A 20,078-nucleotide genomic window follows, 5' to 3' on the forward strand; every position below is an offset into this window, starting at 1 on the left:
TAATGTATATACGTACAATACGTACAATGGTTGCCGTGGGAATGCCGGTACGCGGCCGTTAAGGCTTCCGTCGAGCCTCTCGTGATACGGAAGTGGACGTGGTTTGGTTTCAGAGCGGTAAGCTTGCAACAACGAAAGAGGCATTTATCGTGGCCACGGAGAAACAGGAGACAACTTAGCAATTACGGAAGCGTTATTGTGTCGGTTGCTGGAAATATCCCAACGGGTTGTGCGTGCATAAAAACTGTGAGTGTTCAACTGTTGCCATTTATTATGTAAAATACAGGATTAGCTGTTGTTGCTAGCTTGTTGTCGATGTTAGCTCTGTTGAAACCCAGTAATGTTAATCATATCCATAATACTTTGCTTGCTAACATGATATGTAAACACGGCTGGTAATTGCTGCACATATGTTTCTGTCAAGTGTTTGTCCTGTAGCACTACAAAGTCAATTCCCGTGATGCTGTGTCATATCGCACTGTTTATTCACTTTTATCGAGATGTCTAAACTTTTCCTCCACAATGCATCCACGCATGCGCAGTCAATGAGCTCAGCTTTAGAGGGTGATTGAGAGTTCCTGTTTTGCACTTTCTTTTCTATTATAGTGCCTTAACTTTGATCTGCATATATGGTCTGTAGTTATGTGCATATTCATAAGCATAAGGGTGCATTTTATGCGTGTATATTATGCATATTCAGCAATGTTTTTTATTTTTAATTCAGAATGATAGGCTATTGTACTTTGGAAATTACTAGCGTGTACGTGTTTGTACTGCATTTCGTGAAGATGCTTGACTATTAAGGTTTGAATTTCAAGTCCATCGCTCTGTCTCTTATTGGACACCCAGCCGCGTGTTTGAATGCCGTAATCAGCTATAGTTTATTATAACAGGTGTTCATCCTTTTCATTAAACATTGCTTTACTTAAAGAACCATTTCTTCATGTAGTCGTAGAAGCTGAAGTTTGTTCTGTGTGTTTAGGTCAGTCTGGAGCCATGTCACGACAGATGGAAGACAGCCATAGAAGATTCCTTCAAAATATGATGGTCAATGGCATTATTGACGAACAAGGGGCGAGGACGCTGTATCAGCGCTGCTGTGAAACACACAAGAGTAAGTCATTTCAGATCCTGTACACATAGACAGTCACTGATTCTTATTAATACAGAAGAACTCACAGAGCACCCCGGTATCAGGAGACTGGATTCATAACAGGACAAGGCCTATTTCTCATAGGTCCTTGAATCACAATAGTAGCACTGCCCCTTCAGTTCAACAAAATGTTTTTTGTGTTTTTAAATGTCTTGATTCTGGGAATAATTTCATTTTTAGAGCCTAATAATTGACATTATGATTTCTTTTTTAAATGGCAAAGACGGTAGAAATTGTCATCATAATGAATAACTTAAAACAAGTGGTGAAAACAGAAGAATAAACATCACATACAAATTATTCAGCCTCTTCCTTAAACTAACAATCTGTCTTTTTCTTGCAGTGCAGCATGTCCCTGATAAAATGGACGAATTCATTGATACCATCAACTCAAAGCTGCAGCCCATATTCATGCAGATAAGAAAAGGAATGTCTGAAGACAGTGGCGAGCAGCACTACGCTCTGGTTAGTGATGTTTACTGCGTACCTGTGTGGTCAAATTGATGTCCTACTTAGTGATTGAGGTACAATTGCATTAAAGGTATGATGAGCCACCAGGAGATATTATTAATTACAGTTTCACTTTAATTCTGTCTAGGTCAATATGGCTGAGACTGATGTCACCAGAATGTCGTCAAATTATGCGGACAATGAACTGGAGCTCTTCAGGAAAGCAGTGAGTTAAATTAGAATATCCTACAAATCAAGATTTTGTGGACAATTTTGTCCAAATTATTTTAGAAAACTGTGTCAGAGCTTTTGATTGAACTCTATTTTTGAGGCTTTAGATTGTGGTCATGTATTGAATTTTATCATGAAGTGTTTCTAATATTTAGTTCCTTCTAATATACACATGCCAATACAATGCCACCAAAGTTACTGGACAATACCATCTGAACACAAAGACCTTTTAAATGTGAGGAAAATAGAAAGCATGAAATATTTGATGCACACTTCAAAAAAGTCTAAAAATGAAATCAAAATAATCAGTTTTGTCCAGTTTTTAACAAATGTATCCAGTTATTCAGTTGTAAATAATTCCCTACATTGCACAAATATTTTAAACTAGGTCAGTCCATCTGTCAACACTTGATATTTCTTTTTTCATCAATTTCTGAGTTGAGGACTCTTTACAAGTCACCAGTAGCAGTTTTATTTAGTATTAAGTCCTCTTCTTCCATTGAAGAAAAAATCAGTGTTGTCCTCTTTTAGCAGGATATACTCTTTTTATTTTCAAATTGATCATTCCTTATCACTTTCTTTCATCTTCAGTTGCTTTGCTTATTGTCACAAATATATATGAGCAGAAGTAAAACTATTTTATATTATATTATGTTCTAAATTTACTAAATTACTAATGGATTACCACATCAGATGGATTTTCAGTGGTGTAAGAGTCAATCAAAATAATGATTCACTGAAGTAACAATGGCATGTATCAAAAGTAATCAGAGAGGCTGAGCTGCGTTAAAACCTATATTTCCTTTTAGAAATTGTGTGTTATGATTAATATTAGTTGGTCTGATTTAGGTGGACCTGATCGTAAGCTCTGAAACTGGCACGGCTTCCTCCACGGACATTCTGAATAGCGCTGACACCATGACGTCCAAAAAGCTGAAGAAGAGTGAGACAGAGCATCTCTTGAACCGATTCGTGCATGACAAGTGGCTCTGTGAGGTAAAATTCTGCATCTCAACCAGGATTTAAACTTTTTGGTGATGTGCTCTCTGCTTCAATTTCTGCTGAATGCAAGCACATAAATGTCTCTAAGATGTAAGAGGTATTTAAGCACATAACCAAACATATGCACCATCAGCAGTTCAAGGGTACTGTATTAAATAGGCTTAAGTACTGATCACCATTGGAAATGTAGGTCACTGCAGCAGAAAAACATTGTGTGACTTGGTCAGGTGGATGCTGCAAAATATTAGTAAATAACAAAAATAAAAGTCACATTCACAAACTCTAAATGTGCTGTTTGAGCCATTATTGAGAAGGAATAATAGAAATTGTTCAGCAAAATTAATCATAATAAAATTGCTACAAAGTCTAGATTCATATTTCAAAACAGACTTTCATATGTTTCCTGATCAAACGAAATATGCTCGACCACATCTGGCCCCCACATTGTTGATTTATTTATTTGCTATTGATTTCTGTTGGTTCATATAGAAACGGGGTGAATACAACTTGTCCACCAGATGTATCATTGAGATGGAGTCGTACATCCGCACAATGTATCAAGACCAGGTCAAAGTCTGCCACATCTGTCACTACATTGCTTTCCAGGTAAATGTTGATTATCAACTCTGTAATGTCACTCTTGAACCCCTCAGACAAATACCGGAATGAAATAAAGTGCTGTCATTTAAATGATCATGATTATAAAGCAGTAAATCCATGTCTTACCGGTGAGAAGTATTGTACCTCAAGGACAGTATCCCATATAATTCCGTAATTTAAAGGCTGTTTTTGGTTATGAATCTGAAACCAGATTTTTTAATTAAATAGATTAAATCATTTTACTATTTGAAGCTATTATAATTTTGAGATAAGCATGTGATAAAAATTTTAGACAAGATTTTTAAGCTGCAGCTGTGTTAAACTTGCAGTTACATTGGTTTTGTATTAGGTGAATATACGTTTAGCTTTTATCCAGCTAATGTGTGAAAAAGACATCTATTTTAAATGAGTTCATCACAGTATTACTCTGATCTGATTCTTATTTTTTAGTGCCAAATATGTGAGAATCCGATATGTGGCATAAAAATACACAACCCATGTGTGGCCAGATATTTCAAAGGAAGATCAGAGCCACGGTGTCCAGCATGTGATGAATTTTGGCCTCATGAAATCCCTGGTATGTATTGTTTATTTATACATGCACATATTCTAAACATATTACACCTACAGTAATTACACAGAGACACTTAAAAATCCTTCTTACTGATGTATAAGAGATTTTGCTTTGCAAGAAAATGATGCATGTGCAATTTTCAGTATATTGATATACCACTGAAATGGTCTGATTCGTGTAAGATAAGTACATGAAACAAGATTTGAACATTGCCTCATTTATAAAAATATTCCTCCGTATCATGTATGATTGACAAGTGACAAGAACAAGAAAACAAGCTTGTTATAGTTCACATTTTATTGAATCTGTTCATTACAGAAATCAGACTGCCCAGATCTCAGTCCAGAAGATGAGGACTTCAGTACCAAGTGTGTTTTTTCTTTGTTGAAGTTGTTAAGTATAATTTTCACAAAAGTTTGTAATTAATCAGTTAAGGTGGATTTTTTTTAAATCATTATTAACGCCCATCTACGTTCAGAATTGCAGATATACAACATACTGTGTTGATTTTCTTTTTTTTCTTTTTTTAAAGAAATGGCTGTATGCAAAAGGTCAACTGTTTAAGTAAAACTGGTATACACAGGGGCTACAACTGTTTTCATTCTTACAAATTGTAATGATAATTTTCTCTTTCAATCACTAATAGTTTATACTATAGAATGCCCATAAAAAGACGCTGAAGCTATTACATGGGGCACAAATAAAATGATAACAATGTAAAACATGATCAACGGAAGTTTAATTTTGTTAAGCATAGTCAGTTTTATTTGATACCAGTCATGTATATTTTAGAATGTTGTGTTTGTTTAGTGACATTAAAGTATTTGTGCCTGAGAGGAGTCTCGCTCAAGTATCTTCAGGGTGACAATGAACTTGATAGCTTTTCTAAACCACGGGTAGAAAAAAGCATAAATCAGTGGGTTCAAACAAGAATTAAAAAACAATAACCATGACACAATAGCCCAAGATCAGGCGTCATTTGAGATGTCCTGTCCTGTGAGCGAAGGATAATAATATGGACAGAAACACAGCAGAAACACAAATATGATAATACCCAGAGTCCTGGCTGCTTCTTTCTCTGATTTCTTTGCAGTGACTCTTACGGTGCTGTTAACAACACCTGTAATATGAGACTGCATGGCACGAGCCTGAGACACCGCCACAACAAACACTCTCATGTACAGTAGTAGGATAACAGTGCAGGGGCCGATAAAAGTGAACACAAGGTCGACAGCTCCAGAGACATAGGTAATCACAACCAAACACTCTCCATAGCGGGAGTTATGCCTGTCTGGCTGCCTAAGACGGTCCTTTAAAATCAGCCCATTATAGAGAAGTGAACAGGCCCAACACAGACATACAGACACCTCAATTCTGCTGCGAGTGATTTTGTTGGGGTACTGCAGAGGGTAACAAATAGCAACATAACGATCAATACATATAAGCACAATGTTTCCCACCGAGGTTGAGGTGAGCGTGAAGCCGATAATGTAAGACAGAGCACACATGAGATCACCCAGCAACCAGCATGTTTCTATGAAACGAACAGTTTCAACCGGCATCAATAGCAGCCCAACAAGGAGATCAGGGAGAGGAGGAGCAGGTTGGTGGGGCTGTGAAGCTGTCTGAAGTGGGGGATGGAGATGATAACCAGCAGGTTAAGAACCACAGTGAGCACAGCAATGGAGGAGAGCAGCATGTAGAGGGTGACAGCCTCAGAGTGAGGACGCATCAGGCCTCTGCAGGACAAGTTTAGGAGCTGAGGGTAGCAGAGCTCTGCTGCTGCCTCCAGACTGTCCATCACCCAGAGGAGAGATGATGATCTGAACCTCAGGCTCAAGCGGCACTCTGATATTATGAAACATTTCACAACTTATTTATATCTGACTGCACTCCCTGCTTTTCAACTCCCCAGTCATCCTTTTCATCACGGTTTCCTCCCTTTGCTCGCTTGTTTCTAATCTATTCCATCATACTTCTCCCTCCTCCCTATAGTTTCAGCCTATTCCGTTTCTCCTCTTCCCTCTTCCTCAACTCCCCCCTTACTCTTTTCCCTCCTCCCTTTTAATCATTACATGATGCAACATATTGATTTCCTGTGATTGAGAAGTTTACTCTGAACTGTGCAACTTTCTTACAGTAGAGGAGAGGAGATACTAGTCTTAACTACTACAACTACATTTCACAGATGTACTGTTTGGGTTCTGCAGTTACATTGGAGGACTGGCAAGTCTATTGGTCGTCTGTAGTTATGGAAATATTACATATAAATAAATGATGTACAAGGAAGGTTGTCTACATTAAAGGTATGATGAGCCACCAGGAGTTATTATTAATTATCCGGATGAACCAGAGGTGGCAGTGGGCGTTGTCCCTGCTTTAAACAGGTCAGCCACTGTTAGTCCAAACCATTACCAAATCTGTGCAACTGACTGGGGAGAGGCTCTGCTCTTCCTTGAGTCTCTGATACAGACTTAATTAGAACCTAATTTGTTTTAAAACAATATATTGATTTATTAATGTACCATAGTTTTTATTTTTAAGTTTATTAAATTCTTTCTGCAGATTGTGCAACTGACTGTGTGGGAGGATGATGGATGGGTCTTCATCAGGCAACTGCAGTGAGAATGGGCTAGCACCGGACAGACGGGAGACACCACCAGTGCGATGGGCGTCCAAGATGGCTGACACCTCTTCAGCACCAATAGCACGTCCAGACAGCAAACAGGTATCTTGTACTTCACTAATACCCCTTTTCCACTGAGCTGGAGCTAGAGCTTGCTGGGAGCTGGTGCTACAGCGAGTGCTCAGTTGGTGTTAACCCGAGCAACTCCTACGAACCTGTTGTTTTTCCACCGGCAAGGAGCCACGCGATTACGTCACTGTATAACGTAGCCAGCGTGCACCTTTGAAGCACTTCCATGATTCACCAGTGAGAGGCAGCAACATGCCGCAAGGCATCTAGCCCGCCGGAAACGAAGAAGAAGAAGAAGAAGAAGAAGAAGCAGAAGAAGAAAACAAAGAAGGAGAAGAAGAAAACAAAAGACAACAAAGAAGGAGGAGAAGACGACGAAGATGGAGGAAATTGCGGCCGCGATGCAAGTGCTGTTCATGTGTTTGCAAGCCTACATAGAAATACAGGAACGGTGTCGCGCCAAAAAGTGATCGTCTGCCAGAATCTGATTTCTGGCCGCGGGAGCACGCACAGCAGTCCGTTGAGCGGTAGCGCTAAAACGGTCATAATATGCATTTACATACAACTGTACGTCCGCAATTATAAATTAGACTATAATGAATGTGATTTATAGGTGTGTGTTCAGTAAAGAAATTATCACTGTTGCAATGATCCTCGTGACTCAGCGTTGTTTTTTTATCTGATCTGGGCCCTACGTAGTATTTGATTCCTATGTTGGGATGTGTTTTATATCTAATATTATTGTTTATGCCTACTATTTGGAGACAAGACTATAAAAGACATGATTTATGGGAGGGTTACATACGCCTATAAAATAACGAAGTTTTCACCTGCCAAAAATGTATTAAAGGCCAAATACAGTTACTGAAAGCTGACTTTTGCCTAAATATGACTTGATCTCATTCATAAGCTTCATAATATAAACACTAGAGCTCACAGGACAGTTTGGAACTCTTTTAAAGGACCATTACAACACAAAATAAGGCATTTTCACCTGCCAAAAATTGATTGGAGGCCAAATACAGTTACTGAAAGGTTATTTCTGCCTAAATATGACTTTATCTCATTCTTGAGTCCTGCTCACATAACCACGCCCCCAGCCCGCTGACGTAATCGGGTCTTGCTTTAGACCAGCAAAGACTTGGTGCTCGCTCTGGCTCCCGTTCTGAGGCTCGGGGCTGGAGCTTTGGCGGTGGAAAAGCAAAGAGCAGGTGCTTAGTCAGGCTCTAGCTCCCAACAAGCTCTGGCTCCAGCTCGGTGGAAAAGGGGTATAAGATCCCCATCAGTGGAGTCGACAGCACTCTGCATGGCTTGGCAGTTAGTGGTTAGTCGAAAGGCGTTCTGCACTGTCCCAGTCACAACCCCATTGATTTCATCCAATAAAGACAGATAGGGCTCCTTTACCAGACAATGGCTTATGCTGGAACGGACGAAGGGTTCGCGGCTCAAGGCATCAACAACAGTGTTCTTGGGCCCTGGAACATATTTCAGGTCGAAGTCATGTGCCGCTAGTTTCGCCACCCACCTCTGTTCACAGGCATCCAATCTGGGCTTCGTTAGGATGTAGGTCAAGGGGTTGTTGTCAGACCATGCAGTAAAATGCTTTCCTTTTAGCCAATGAGAAAACTTGTATACGGCCCACTTTAAGGCAAGAAATTCTAGTCAGTGAGCTGGGTAGTTCAACTGGGATTTTGACAGTGTTTTGCTAGCGAAGGCGACAGGCCTTGCAACTTTCTCACCATGTTGAAGTTGAGAAAGAACAGCTCCAATTCCGTCAAACGAGGCATCCACAGCAAGAATGAAAGGCTCCTCGAAGTCAGGATGGGCTAGGGTCACACTGTGTAATAGATTGCGTTTCAGAGTGTCAAACGCATCCTGACACTCGGACGTCCAGTCGTCTGCCGAAAGCTTCACTTGACTAGAGTGCTTTTTCACATGCATCCTCCTACGCCGGGTTTTGCCTCCAGTCTTTTGTTCTGAGAGGAGCTTGAAAAGGGGCCTGGCCTTAGCAGAACAATCTTCGATGAAATGCTGATAATACAGCACCATCCCCAAGAATGACCGAATCTTCTTCTGTGAAGGGGTGACACCGTCGCTGTCCATCAAGTCAGACACCTGTATCTGGTTAATGGCTTCCACCTTTCCAGGGTCTGTCTGCACCCCTGACTCAGAGATGACATGCCCGAGAAACTTAACAGACCTTTGCAGGAAGTGGCATTTTTTTGGTGCCAGTTTGAGGTTATGGTTCTTCAAGCGAGAGAACCCCATCTCCAAGCACTCAAGTGCTATCTGTTCAGTTGGCCCGCACACCAGGAGGTCGTCCAAGTAGCACAAGAGGCTGGTGAAATTCTCATCTCCAAAAATGGAACGCATCATGCGCATGAATGTAGCCGGACTATTAGACAGACCCTGAGGCATCCGGTTATACTCATGCAAGCCAAACGGGGGTCAGAAAACAGTGTACTTTTTGTGATCCTCATGCAGAGGTACATTGTAAAAACCGGAGGTGAGGTCCATCGTGGAAAAGAAGACATTTCCCCCCAGTGCAGCGAAAGCATCAGCCTGGTGAGGCAGTGGGTGTGCATCCTTGACAGTCCTAGCATTGAGCCATCTGAAATCCGTGCAGATGCGCAAATCCCCATTTTTCTTCCACACAAGGACAAGTGGTGATGCATACTCGCTGGAGGATTTGCGAATAATGCCTTTTTCTTCCATTTCATTTAGAGCTGTTCTCAGCTTCTCATAGTGGCTTGGTGGCACTCTGCGGTAGGGCAAACGGACGTCAGTCATAGATTGAGAGTGAACTTGGATGTGTTCAGGTTGAGACAGATCCTCAGCTGCAACACAGGGAAACACATCCGCCAGTTTTGTGTTCCTCTTCAGCACAATGGGTTCATTGGTGGGGTTGATGATTTTCATGGGCAGACATTGATCGCCCCACACAGATGACATAGGTGCTGAAGCAGGAAGCTTGCCCCACACGAGATGTTCACTTTGTGGTTGTAGTGTCACACAGCGTTGCAATGTCAGCGTGCCAATCTTGTCGGGCACTGTGTCACCTCTCTGTGTTGGAAAGAAGAGAGAGAAGTGATAGCAGTCTTCATCCGTGACACTACTGGGTTCAGACATGAGTCGCCAATAGCTGACAGTCTTTCTCATTATTTGGATAATTGTCTTTATGGCACTGCTGCCCAAGATCATGTCATCAGTCTGTCCAGGTACCACAAACATGGGGACAACCATTTTGCAATCATACACTTCTATTTCCACATCATATGCAGCAGAAGGCACGACCTGATGACGCCCACATCTAATAATGACAACATCATCTGCAGAGCATTGTCTCATATCTGGATTATGCTGTAGGAGGCGCTCTACAGCTGGTTCACTCAATGTGCATCCTGTAGAGCCACTGTCGATCATCGCCTTTAAAGAGACACCTGCTGCAGTGACAGTGGTGTAGAACAAACTGTCTGACCTCTGAATTCTGTGTGTACCTTGAAATATGACAGTTTTGTTAGTGGGCACGCTGGAACAGACTGACTCAAAATCCTCAACATCACTCATGGGAGGGACACCAATAGGATCCGCACCGTCCTCCCCTGGATGCAGATCCATTAGTTTCCCAAACGCGCAGATGGGGTGGATGTCATCTGCACTGGGCAGCTGCGTCTGGAGTGATCAGGTGACAAGCATTTGAAGCAGAGTTTCTTGTCGCGGCAATGAGTGACAGCAGAATGGGTTGCATCGCCACAGACAGCACATGGTAGGTTATTCAGACCCTCAATCCTGGAGGGTTTCGATCTAGGCTGTCTGGAGGTATTAGCTCGGGTAGGAGCAGATCTCTCCAGCAGAACTTCCTCCAGCATGGTAATGACACGTTCAAGAGCAGCTAAGTCTGGCGACTTGGGTGTGTGAGAGTCTTTTGAGTCAGGTGGGGGTGTCGCAGTATGAAGCATTTCAACTTTGTCCACATACACATTCTCACTGGGTTTCCTGCTCACAGCAGCAGCAGCACCCCTTGAACCCCTCTCAGTGTGGTACTCATCCAGCACATCCTGGACCTCTACCGCCGTCCACTTATCAATTGTCTTTGGAGGGACAATTCTTGATAAACATACATGTCATTTCCAAGCTGGGGCAGTGTAGATCCTTGCCTTGTTCCTTGAGGCGGTCAGCAGCAACATCTGCACCCTGGTTGAGTCTCAGCCAGTAGTCATACGCATCCTCATTACTCTTTGGCAGGGTAGTGTAAAAGTCTGCTAGGGGGAGAGAGGAACAGGAGACAGCAGCAAAATGTTTACGGAGGAGAGCATAAATGGCGTCTGGGTTCAGAGTCACATCAATGCCACTGTTCCTCATTCCAAACTTCACAACATCTTTAGCCCGACCTCTGAGGTGAATGAGTATTTCCTCAGCCTGTTGCTCTGGTCTGATATTTGTCCTCTTTATGTAATTCTTCATCAGGTCTTCCCACTCGTGCACATCCACAGTGTCAGTGTTATCCCCTTTGAAGGTTGGGGGCTCTTTCACCTTCCTGTGAGGCACTAGCTGGACTTGTGACAGGTCCAGACCGTGTGCAAAAATGTCGGTGGGTGCATTATGTACAAGTGGGGGGCTTGGTGTGGGTGTACTATGTGCCGGGCTGAGGCGTACAATTATGCTATCTGCTAGCTGCTGGCCAACATGTTTAATTATGTCACTCATCTGACTGACTACATCAGGTGAAGGTGGAATAGGGTTCTGTGTGAGTGTAGCAGTAACCTGTGTGCTCGGTGTAGGTTCAGTGTGGTGGCTCTGAGAAGGAACCCTGTCTCCACTGACTGAAGAGACCTCAGCTAGAACCTGCTCACCCCCCATCACGTGACCATCACCCCCATGAACAGGACTGACGAACTGCAACACCATACCTCTACCCCTACCCCCACCAACACTCCGAGTAAGAGGCGTACTAGCATCCCCATGTAAGTAGATCGTTGTCACAACTCACTCGACAAAATTACATGAAATACAATCAAAACAGGAAAGCATATAATAACACAAAGAAACTGGTTGAGGAACAAAGTGCCCCAATTATGCTGTACACTGTTTGATACACTCTCCACCTGACAGCACAAAGTAGAAGCCGTCCAGTAAGATGGTCCCGGGTCGGGGTGAAGAGCCAACTCCAGATCAACGAGTCACGGCACCAATGTGACGGGTTACAGCTATCAGTGAAATGCAGTTCCCCACTACTGTCGTTTCTACAGACCACAGATGACGACCAAGTGGAATATGGAGTGTTTATTACACACAGTTCCCTCCTGCAACACAGCATACAGATCAGCAATGGTGTGTGAAAATGATCGTCGGCCTCAGGATAATCACAGTGAAGTCCTCTTTCTCTGTGCAGCTCAATAACCAATAAAATAAAATACACAAATCTCTTCATATAAAACAGAAACAAAAATTACATCCTAGTGTGATCGTATAGTGTATATTGTTATTCCACTAACATAAGTAAAACCCCCCACATAATCCATTATGTGACATAAAATAGATTTTAAGAACACTTTTAACATTTACCATGAGGTAAGTATAAAAATACACTAAATTCAGAGTTAGCCTTTTAGCTGAACAAGTGGCAGCTCAAAATGACAAATTATACAATAAAACGTCATGAAAAGTAAGATAACAAAATGCACAACGTATTACCTGCAACACAGCATACAGCACAGCAATGGCGTGTGAAAATTATCGTCGGCCTCAGGATAATCTGAACAACGCATGAAATGGAGGTAAGCATTTAAGCTAGTTTAGCATCATTACATGTCTCCAAAAAGTAGCTTTATGGCTTAACAAATCACAGTAAGTGCTCAAAACAGTTAGCACAAATCTCAATGAATACATTACACAGCAAAATATGAAATATGAACATCTGAAACCTTTAACAAAATCATTAATTATCCCAGACCATGCAAGAGGACATCTTACCACAGTGAAGTCCTCTTTTCTCTGTGCAGTTCCCACACCAACCACTGCGCTAATAGATGGCAGTGTTGCACCTTTTTTGCCATAATTTACCAAGCACAAATCTACTCTGTTACATATATATACCATACATACAATGTATATACGTACAATACGTACAATAGTTGCCATGGGAATGCCGGTACACGGCCGACAAGGCTTCCGTCAAGCCTCTCGTGATACGGAAGTGGACATGGTTTGGTTTCAGAGCGGAGAAACAGGCAGTGGCGTACCGTGGGGGTTTAGTCAGGGCCTTTAGTAAGCAATTGTAAAACACATACACACATCTTACACGTTTCTGTTACAGCCAACGCAGCCATATTCTAATAATGCGCACATTATGCCACACACAAGTTCTTTACAACACGACAGCTGATCAACAATTACAACAGTAGGCTAGATTAGGGTGGGTTAAATGAGTACATTTCCGACATGGATCGATTAAGTAATACACTTGTGTCACTGTGCACATCACGTCACTCTAAAATAACACAAATAGTACAGCACTCACCCGTCACTTGTAAATAAAGTCCATGCGTCTGTCTTTCTTGAGAAAGCGTTCGATAAGATCCTCATGTAGTTTTCCTTTTTGCTTCAGTTGATTGAGCAGGTCTTTCTCAATGGAGAGAGATGCCAAGTCTTATTTGTCCAGTTGTGTTCCTTGCGTAGGTTTTTATCCGTTTGAGAGCCGAAAACGAGTGCTCCACAGAGGCCGTCGACACTGTGATTGTAAGGATCAGGCATGTGAGTGCATGTTATACATTACTTTGAGCTCAACTTTGAGTCTGTTCAGGTCAAACTCTGTGCCATAGCTCTCCATCAGACTCCCAAGCTCTGCCTCTGGAAATGTGAGCTTGAATTTTTGAAACTGCGCGGAATCCAGCAATCCAACAAACATCAGTCTTTTGTGATCTTCAAATCTATTCCTGATTTGTGCGAGTATGTTGTCGACTACAGCTGCGTGAAGCTGTCTGTAGTGAGCGTGCACATCTGTCTTTCTGCATAGTGCGCTCGGTTGTCCCGCAGCCTGTGCAGTCTTGTCAAAAATCTCATTGAATTTTTCTCGCTCCCTTTCAACACAATCTGCAATTCTGGCCAGACAAAACTGCATGTCTAAGGTCTTGCTTTGCAGGATCCCAAATAGCACATCAGCAATCTCGAAAATGCCAGTAAAGGAAAAGAGAAAAAAACAGAAGTCGAAACTTTTTAACTGTGCCAGGTGTCCAGACGCACAGTGTACAGTTTCCCGGTCAAAATCTTCAGCCTGGTCAAGGATGTGCTGGAAAAGGTCAACCAGCTCAGCTCTTTTTTCGTGGACAGTGCACACCAGCCTGGTATTAAAATTCCACCTCACCGGCGTGACGCGTGGCAGCCGTCTTTGACAAAACTCATCCAGTAATTTGGTGCGTTTTGGAGAACGAGTGAAAAACGCAGATAATCCACCAAGATTTGCAAAAAATATCTTGCACTCTTTAATTTTTGATGCTCCCTGTGACATCACTAGATTCAAAGTGAGTGCATAACAATGCACGAATAAGGCCTGGGGAACTGTGTCTTTTACGCGATTCTGTACTCCGTTTAGCCCCGATGCCATGACATCCGCTACATCGTAGCACTGAGCCACTAATTTTGATTTACAGTTGTAACTCTGAAGCAAATCCAGAACCAACCCTGCAAGATCATGTGCTCTTTTTTTGCCTGTAATGTCCTCAAACTTTAAAAATCTGGACCATAACCGCCACAAACGTAGTTTTTTTAATCTCTTCTTTGATTTGATCATTTAACAGCTCGGCCACTGCATTTATTAGATCATTTTGAATTTTTCCTGAAGTTCCTGTAAATACTGTGGCTGTGGCAAGATGATGCCGCAAGTCGGCATCAGGCTCAGCTAACAGCGTTAATAACTCCATGTAATTGCCTCTATTCAGTGAATCTCTGGATTCATCGTGTCCCCTGAAAGACAATTCTTGTTGTCCCAGAAAGATGACACAGTCAATAAGGCGCTTCAGGATGTCTCATTGTGGACGCTGATCTCCCGCTTCCTCTGTTCATCCAGCTGCAAATCCACCTGACATTCACCAAATGTTTTCAAGTGTACTACTGACATCATATGGCGCTCGGACCCTTGGTGTTTAAGAGCTGCCTTGGTGAAGCTGTTCAGACTGTCAAAGCCAGAATCATTCCATGTCTCTTTACTTGTATTAAAAAGTAAACATGGCCAACAAAATAGCTTGTTGAGCTCGGTGCTAGCTGTTAACCACTCATAGCGCTTGTAGTTGCAATCTTTGAAATGGTGCACAAAACCTTTGCTGCTGGCCTGTTAGTGAATCCAGTTTGGGCGTTTTTAACTTATTTCAAGGACGCCTTGAAAAATGCGTTTTCAGTAGACTGGCAACAAGTTCTGGTTCAGCAGCGACAGCGGCAGCCTTTTTTTTTTCACTCAAGCTACGTAGGAAATTGATGACAAACCTTGGGGGTAGCCCAGGACACGTTGCTGGGCCCAGACGGCGTACTGTTATTGAACGTCAAAATTTGATTGGCTGATGATTCTGTCACTGATGCTTATTATGAATCAGATGTGTGGTCTTTCAACAAAAGGCTAGCAGTATCTGTAGTGCTGGCCCCCACCAGCTGAAATCACGGTGAGGTGTTTAAGTGAATTTTTTGATGTAGGAAATTCCAGTTCAGCCTCAACAAAACTATAAGTAATTTTGTGAATATTACACTATTGAAAGTGATAACTAAATACTCAAGAAAGACATTTTATACACCTTTCATTTTATTGGTTACAGGGCCAGCAGAGAAGGTCCTGCTGGCCCTGACGGCCCACCACTGGAAACAGGAGACAACTTAGCAATTACGGAAACGTTATTGTGTCGGTTGCTGGAAATATCCCAACGGGTTGTGCGTGCATAAAAACTGTGAGTGTTCAACTGTTGCCATTTATTGTGTAAAATACAGGATTAGCTGTTGTTGCTAGCTTGTTGTCGATGTTCGCTTTGTTGAAACCCAGTAATGTTAATCATATCCATACTTTGCTTGCTAACATGATATGTAAACACGGCTGGTAATTGCTGCGCATATGTTTCTGTTAAGTGAAGTGTTTGTACTGTAGCACTACAAAGTCAATTCCCATGATGCTGTGTCATGTCACACTGTTTGTTCACTGTTTATCGAGATGTCTAAACTTTTCCTCCACAATGCATCCACACATGCGCAGTTAATGAGCTCAGCTTTAGAGGGTGATTGAGAGTTCCTGTTTTGCACTTTCTTTTCTATTATAGTGCCTTAACTTTGATCTGCATATATGGTCTGTAGTTGTGTGCATATTCATAAGCATAAGGGTGCATTTTATGCGTGTATATTATGCATATTCAGCAATGTTTTTTATTTTTAATTCAGAGTGATAATTTATTGTTGTACTTTGGAAATTACTAGCATGTACGTGTTTGTACTGCATTTCGTGAAGATGCTTGACTATTAAGGTTTGAATTTCAAGTCCATCGCTCTGTCTCTTATTGGACACCCAGCAGCGTGTTTGAATGCCGTAATCAGCTATAGTTTATTATAACAGGTGTTCATCCTTTTCATTAAACATTGCTTTACTTAAAGAACCATTTATTCATGTAGTCGTTGAAGCTGAAGTTTGTTCTGTGTGTTTAGGTCAGTCTGGAGCCATGTCACGACAGATGGAAGACAGCCATAGAAGATTCCTTCATAATATGATGGTCAATGGCATTATTGACGAACAAGGGGCAAGGACGCTGTATCAGCGCTGCTGTGAAACACACAACAGTAAGTCATTTTAGATCCTGTACACATAGACAGTCACTGATCTCATTAATACAGAAGAACTCACAGAGCACCCCGGTATCAGGAGACTGGATTCATAACAGGACAAGGCCTATTTCTCATAGGTCCTTGAATCACAAGAGTAGCACTGCCCCTTCAGTTCAACAAAATGTTTTTTGTGTTTTTAAATGTCTTGATTCTGGGAATAATTTCATTTTTAGAGCCTAATAATTGACATTATGATTTCTTTTTTAAATTGCAAACATGGTAGAAATTGTCATCATAATGAATAACTTAAAACAAGTGGTGAAAACAGAAGAATAAACATCACATACAAATTATTCAGCCTGTTCCTTAAACTAACAATCTGTCTTTTTCTTGCAGTCCCTGATAAAATGGACGAATTCATTGATACCATCAACTCAAAGCTGCAGCCCATATTCATGCAGATAAGAAAAGGAATGTCTGAAGACAGTGGCGAGCAGCACTACGCTCTGGTTAGTGATGTTTACTGCGTACCTGTGTGGTCAGTGTTGTCCTCTTTTAGCAGGATCAACTCTTTTTATTTTCAAATTGATCATTCCTTATCACTTTCTTTCATCTTCAGTTGCTTTGCTTATTGTCACAAATACATATGAGCAGAAGTAAAACTATTTTATATTATATTATGTTCTAAATTTACTAAATTACTAATGGATTACCACATCAGACGGATTTTCAGTGGTGTAAGAGTCAATCAAAAATAATGATTCACTGGAGTAACAATGGCATGTGGGTCAATGACGTATAAGGATTTTCAACAACTCAATTTTAGAATAAAAAAACAAGCATATCTAATGCAGTAGTTCAAACATTCAGAATGTTGTGTACCTGACAATTCATATTACAATTTGAAAGTGATTTTAGTGGGGGTATTTCAAGATTAATTGGCACTGGCCTGAAAAAAAAGTCATTTGGTGCGACCATGATTCATCTTGAAATATCTTTTCTAAATAAAAGATCATCATTTACAAAAATTTAAAAAAAAAATTCAAATACTTTGTTTCCAAACACTTTATATTACTGAAAACTTGTAAAAAAAGATGTGAAGCGTGTTAAGTAAATTGATTTATTTCAAGATGAATCATGGTCGCACCACATGCCTCTTTTTAAGGCCAGTGCCAATTAATCTTGAAAAACCCCCACTAAAATCACTAAATTTCAAATGTATAATATGGATCTTCAGTTACACAACATTCTGAATGTTTGAACTACTGCATTAGATATGCTTGTTTTTTATTATTCTACAATTGAGTTGTTCTAAATCCTTATACGTCATTGACCCATGTATCTAAAGTAATCAGAGAGGCTGAGCTGCGTTAAAACCTATATTTCCTCTTAGAAATTCTGGTTATGATATAATATTAGTTGGTCTGATTTAGGTGGACCTGATCGTAAGCTCTGAAACTGGCACAGCTTCCTCCACGGACATTCTGAATAGTGCTGACACCATGATGTCTAAAAAGCTGAAGAAGAGTGAGACAGAGCATCTCTTGAACCGATTCGTGCATGACAAGTGGCTCTGTGAGGTAAAATTCAGCATCTCAACCAGGATTTAAACTTTTTGGTGATGTGCTCTCTGCTCCAATTTCTGCTGAATGCAAGCACACAAATATCTCTAAGATGTAAGAGGTATTTAAGCACATAACCAAACATATGCACCATCAGCAGTTAAAGGGTTAAGTACTGATCACCATTGGAAATGTAGGTCACTGCAGCAGAAAAACATTGTGTGACTTGGTCAGGTGGATGCTGCAAAATATTAGTGAATAACAAAAATAAAAGTCACATTCACAAACTCTAAATGTGCTGTTTGAGCCATTATTGAGAAGGAATAATAGAAATTGTTCAGCAAAATTAATCATAATAAAATTGCTACAAAGTCTAGATTCATATTTCAAAACAGACTTTCATATGTTTCCTGATCAAACGAAATATGCTCGACCACATCTGGCCCCCACATTGTTGATTTATTTGTTTGCTATTGATTTCTGTTGGTTCATATAGAAACGGGGTGAATACAACTTGTCCACCAGATGTATCATTGAGATGGAGTCGTACATCCGCACAATGTATCAAGACCAGGTCAAAGTCTGCCACATCTGTCACTACATTGCTTTCCAGGTAAATGTTGATTATCAACTCTGTAATGTCACTCTTGAACCCCTCAGACAAATACCGGAATGAAATAAAGTGCTGTCATTTAAATGATCATGATTATAAAGCAGTAAATCCATGTCTTACCGGTGAGAAGTATTGTACCTCAAGGACAGTATCCCATATAATTCCGTAATTTAAAGGCTGTGTTTTTGGTTATGAATCTGAAACCAGATTTTTTAATTAAATAGATTAAATCATTTTACTATTTGAAGCTATTATAATTTTGAGATAAGCATGTGATAAAAATTTTAGACAAGATTTTTAAGCTGCAGCTGTGTTAAACTTGCAGTTACATTGGTTTTGTATTAGGTGAATATACGTTTAGCTTTTATCCAGCTAATGTGTGAAAAAGACATCTATTTTAAATGAGTTCATCACAGTATTACTCTGATCTGATTCTTATTTTTTAGTGCCAAATATGTGAGAATCCGATATGTGGCATAAAAATACACAACCCATGTGTGGCCAGATATTTCAAAGGAAGATCAGAGCCACGGTGTCCAGCATGTGATGAATTTTGGCCTCATGAAATCCCTGGTATGTATTGTTTATTTATACATGCACATATTCTAAACATATTACACCTACAGTAATTACACAGAGACACTTAAAAATCCTTCTTACTGATGTATAAGAGATTTTGCTTTGCAAGAAAATGATGCATGTGCAGTTTTCAGTATATTGATATACCACTGAAATGGTCTGATTCGTGTAAGATAAGTACATGAAACAAGATTTGAACATTGCCTCCGTATCATGTATGATTGACAAGTGACAAGAACAAGAAAACAAGCTTGTTATAGTTCACATTTTATTGAATCTGTTCATTACAGAAATCAGACTGCCCAGATCTCAGTCCAGAAGATGAGGACTTCAGTACCAAGTGTGTTTTTTCTTTGTTGAAGTTGTTAAGTATAATTTTCACAAAAGTTTGTAATTAATCAGTTAAGGTGGATTTTTTTTAATCATTATTTTAACAAGAATTAATGAGAATGTGTTTTTTTTTTTTTTCAAACTCATAATTAATGAGAATGTGTGAAAATGTCTGGAACCTTTTTTCTCTGAAAGTCTGTTCAAGCCCATTTACGTTCAGAATTGCAGATATACAACATACTGTGTTGATTTTCTTTTTTTTCTTTTTTTAAAGAAATGGCTGTATGCAAAAGGTCAATTGTTTAAGTAAAACTGGTATACACAGGGGCTACAACTGTTTTCATTCTTACAAATTGTAATGATAATTTTCTCTTTCAATCACTAATAGTTTATACTATAGAATGCCCATAAAAAGACGCTGAAGCTATTACATGGGGCACAAATAAAATGATAACAATGTAAAACATGATCAACGGAAGTTTAATTTTGTTAAGCATAGT

At 40.5% G+C, this 20,078-nt stretch overlaps 2 protein-coding genes and 1 pseudogene across 3 annotated transcripts; 2 read left to right on the forward strand and 1 right to left on the reverse strand.

Annotated features, from left to right (window-relative positions):
- Nucleotides 1-107: 107 nt before the first annotated feature.
- LOC133995196 (non-structural maintenance of chromosomes element 1 homolog) lies at nt 108-6,658 on the forward strand. 2 transcript variants are annotated; one of them, XM_062434532.1, is made up of 9 exons: nt 108-246; nt 983-1,114; nt 1,497-1,618; nt 1,752-1,829; nt 2,684-2,830; nt 3,326-3,442; nt 3,887-4,013; nt 4,329-4,378; nt 6,576-6,658. In XM_062434532.1, the coding sequence occupies exons 2-8, from the start codon at nt 997-999 to the stop codon at nt 4,361-4,363; spliced, it is 744 nt and encodes a 247-aa protein (XP_062290516.1). In that variant the 5' UTR covers nt 108-246; nt 983-996; the 3' UTR covers nt 4,364-4,378; nt 6,576-6,658. The 2 variants fall into 2 exon arrangements, with proteins under 2 accessions (XP_062290516.1, XP_062290507.1); XM_062434523.1 differs by lacking the exon at nt 6,576-6,658 and having other exon boundaries at nt 4,329-4,784.
- On the reverse strand, nt 4,826-5,952 carry LOC133995179 (trace amine-associated receptor 13c-like; annotated as a pseudogene).
- Nucleotides 6,608-19,753, forward strand: LOC133995208 (non-structural maintenance of chromosomes element 1 homolog). The gene is made up of 7 exons (XM_062434543.1): nt 6,608-6,738; nt 16,378-16,509; nt 16,891-17,003; nt 17,928-18,074; nt 18,553-18,669; nt 19,116-19,242; nt 19,539-19,753. Exons 2-7 carry the CDS (start codon nt 16,392-16,394, stop codon nt 19,571-19,573), a joined length of 657 nt encoding a protein of 218 aa, XP_062290527.1. The 5' UTR covers nt 6,608-6,738; nt 16,378-16,391; the 3' UTR covers nt 19,574-19,753.
- Nucleotides 19,754-20,078: the final 325 nt, after the last annotated feature.

The sequence above is a fragment of the Scomber scombrus genome, chromosome 2 (genome assembly GCF_963691925.1).
Source record: "Scomber scombrus chromosome 2, fScoSco1.1, whole genome shotgun sequence".
NCBI lineage: Eukaryota > Metazoa > Chordata > Actinopteri > Scombriformes > Scombridae > Scomber > Scomber scombrus.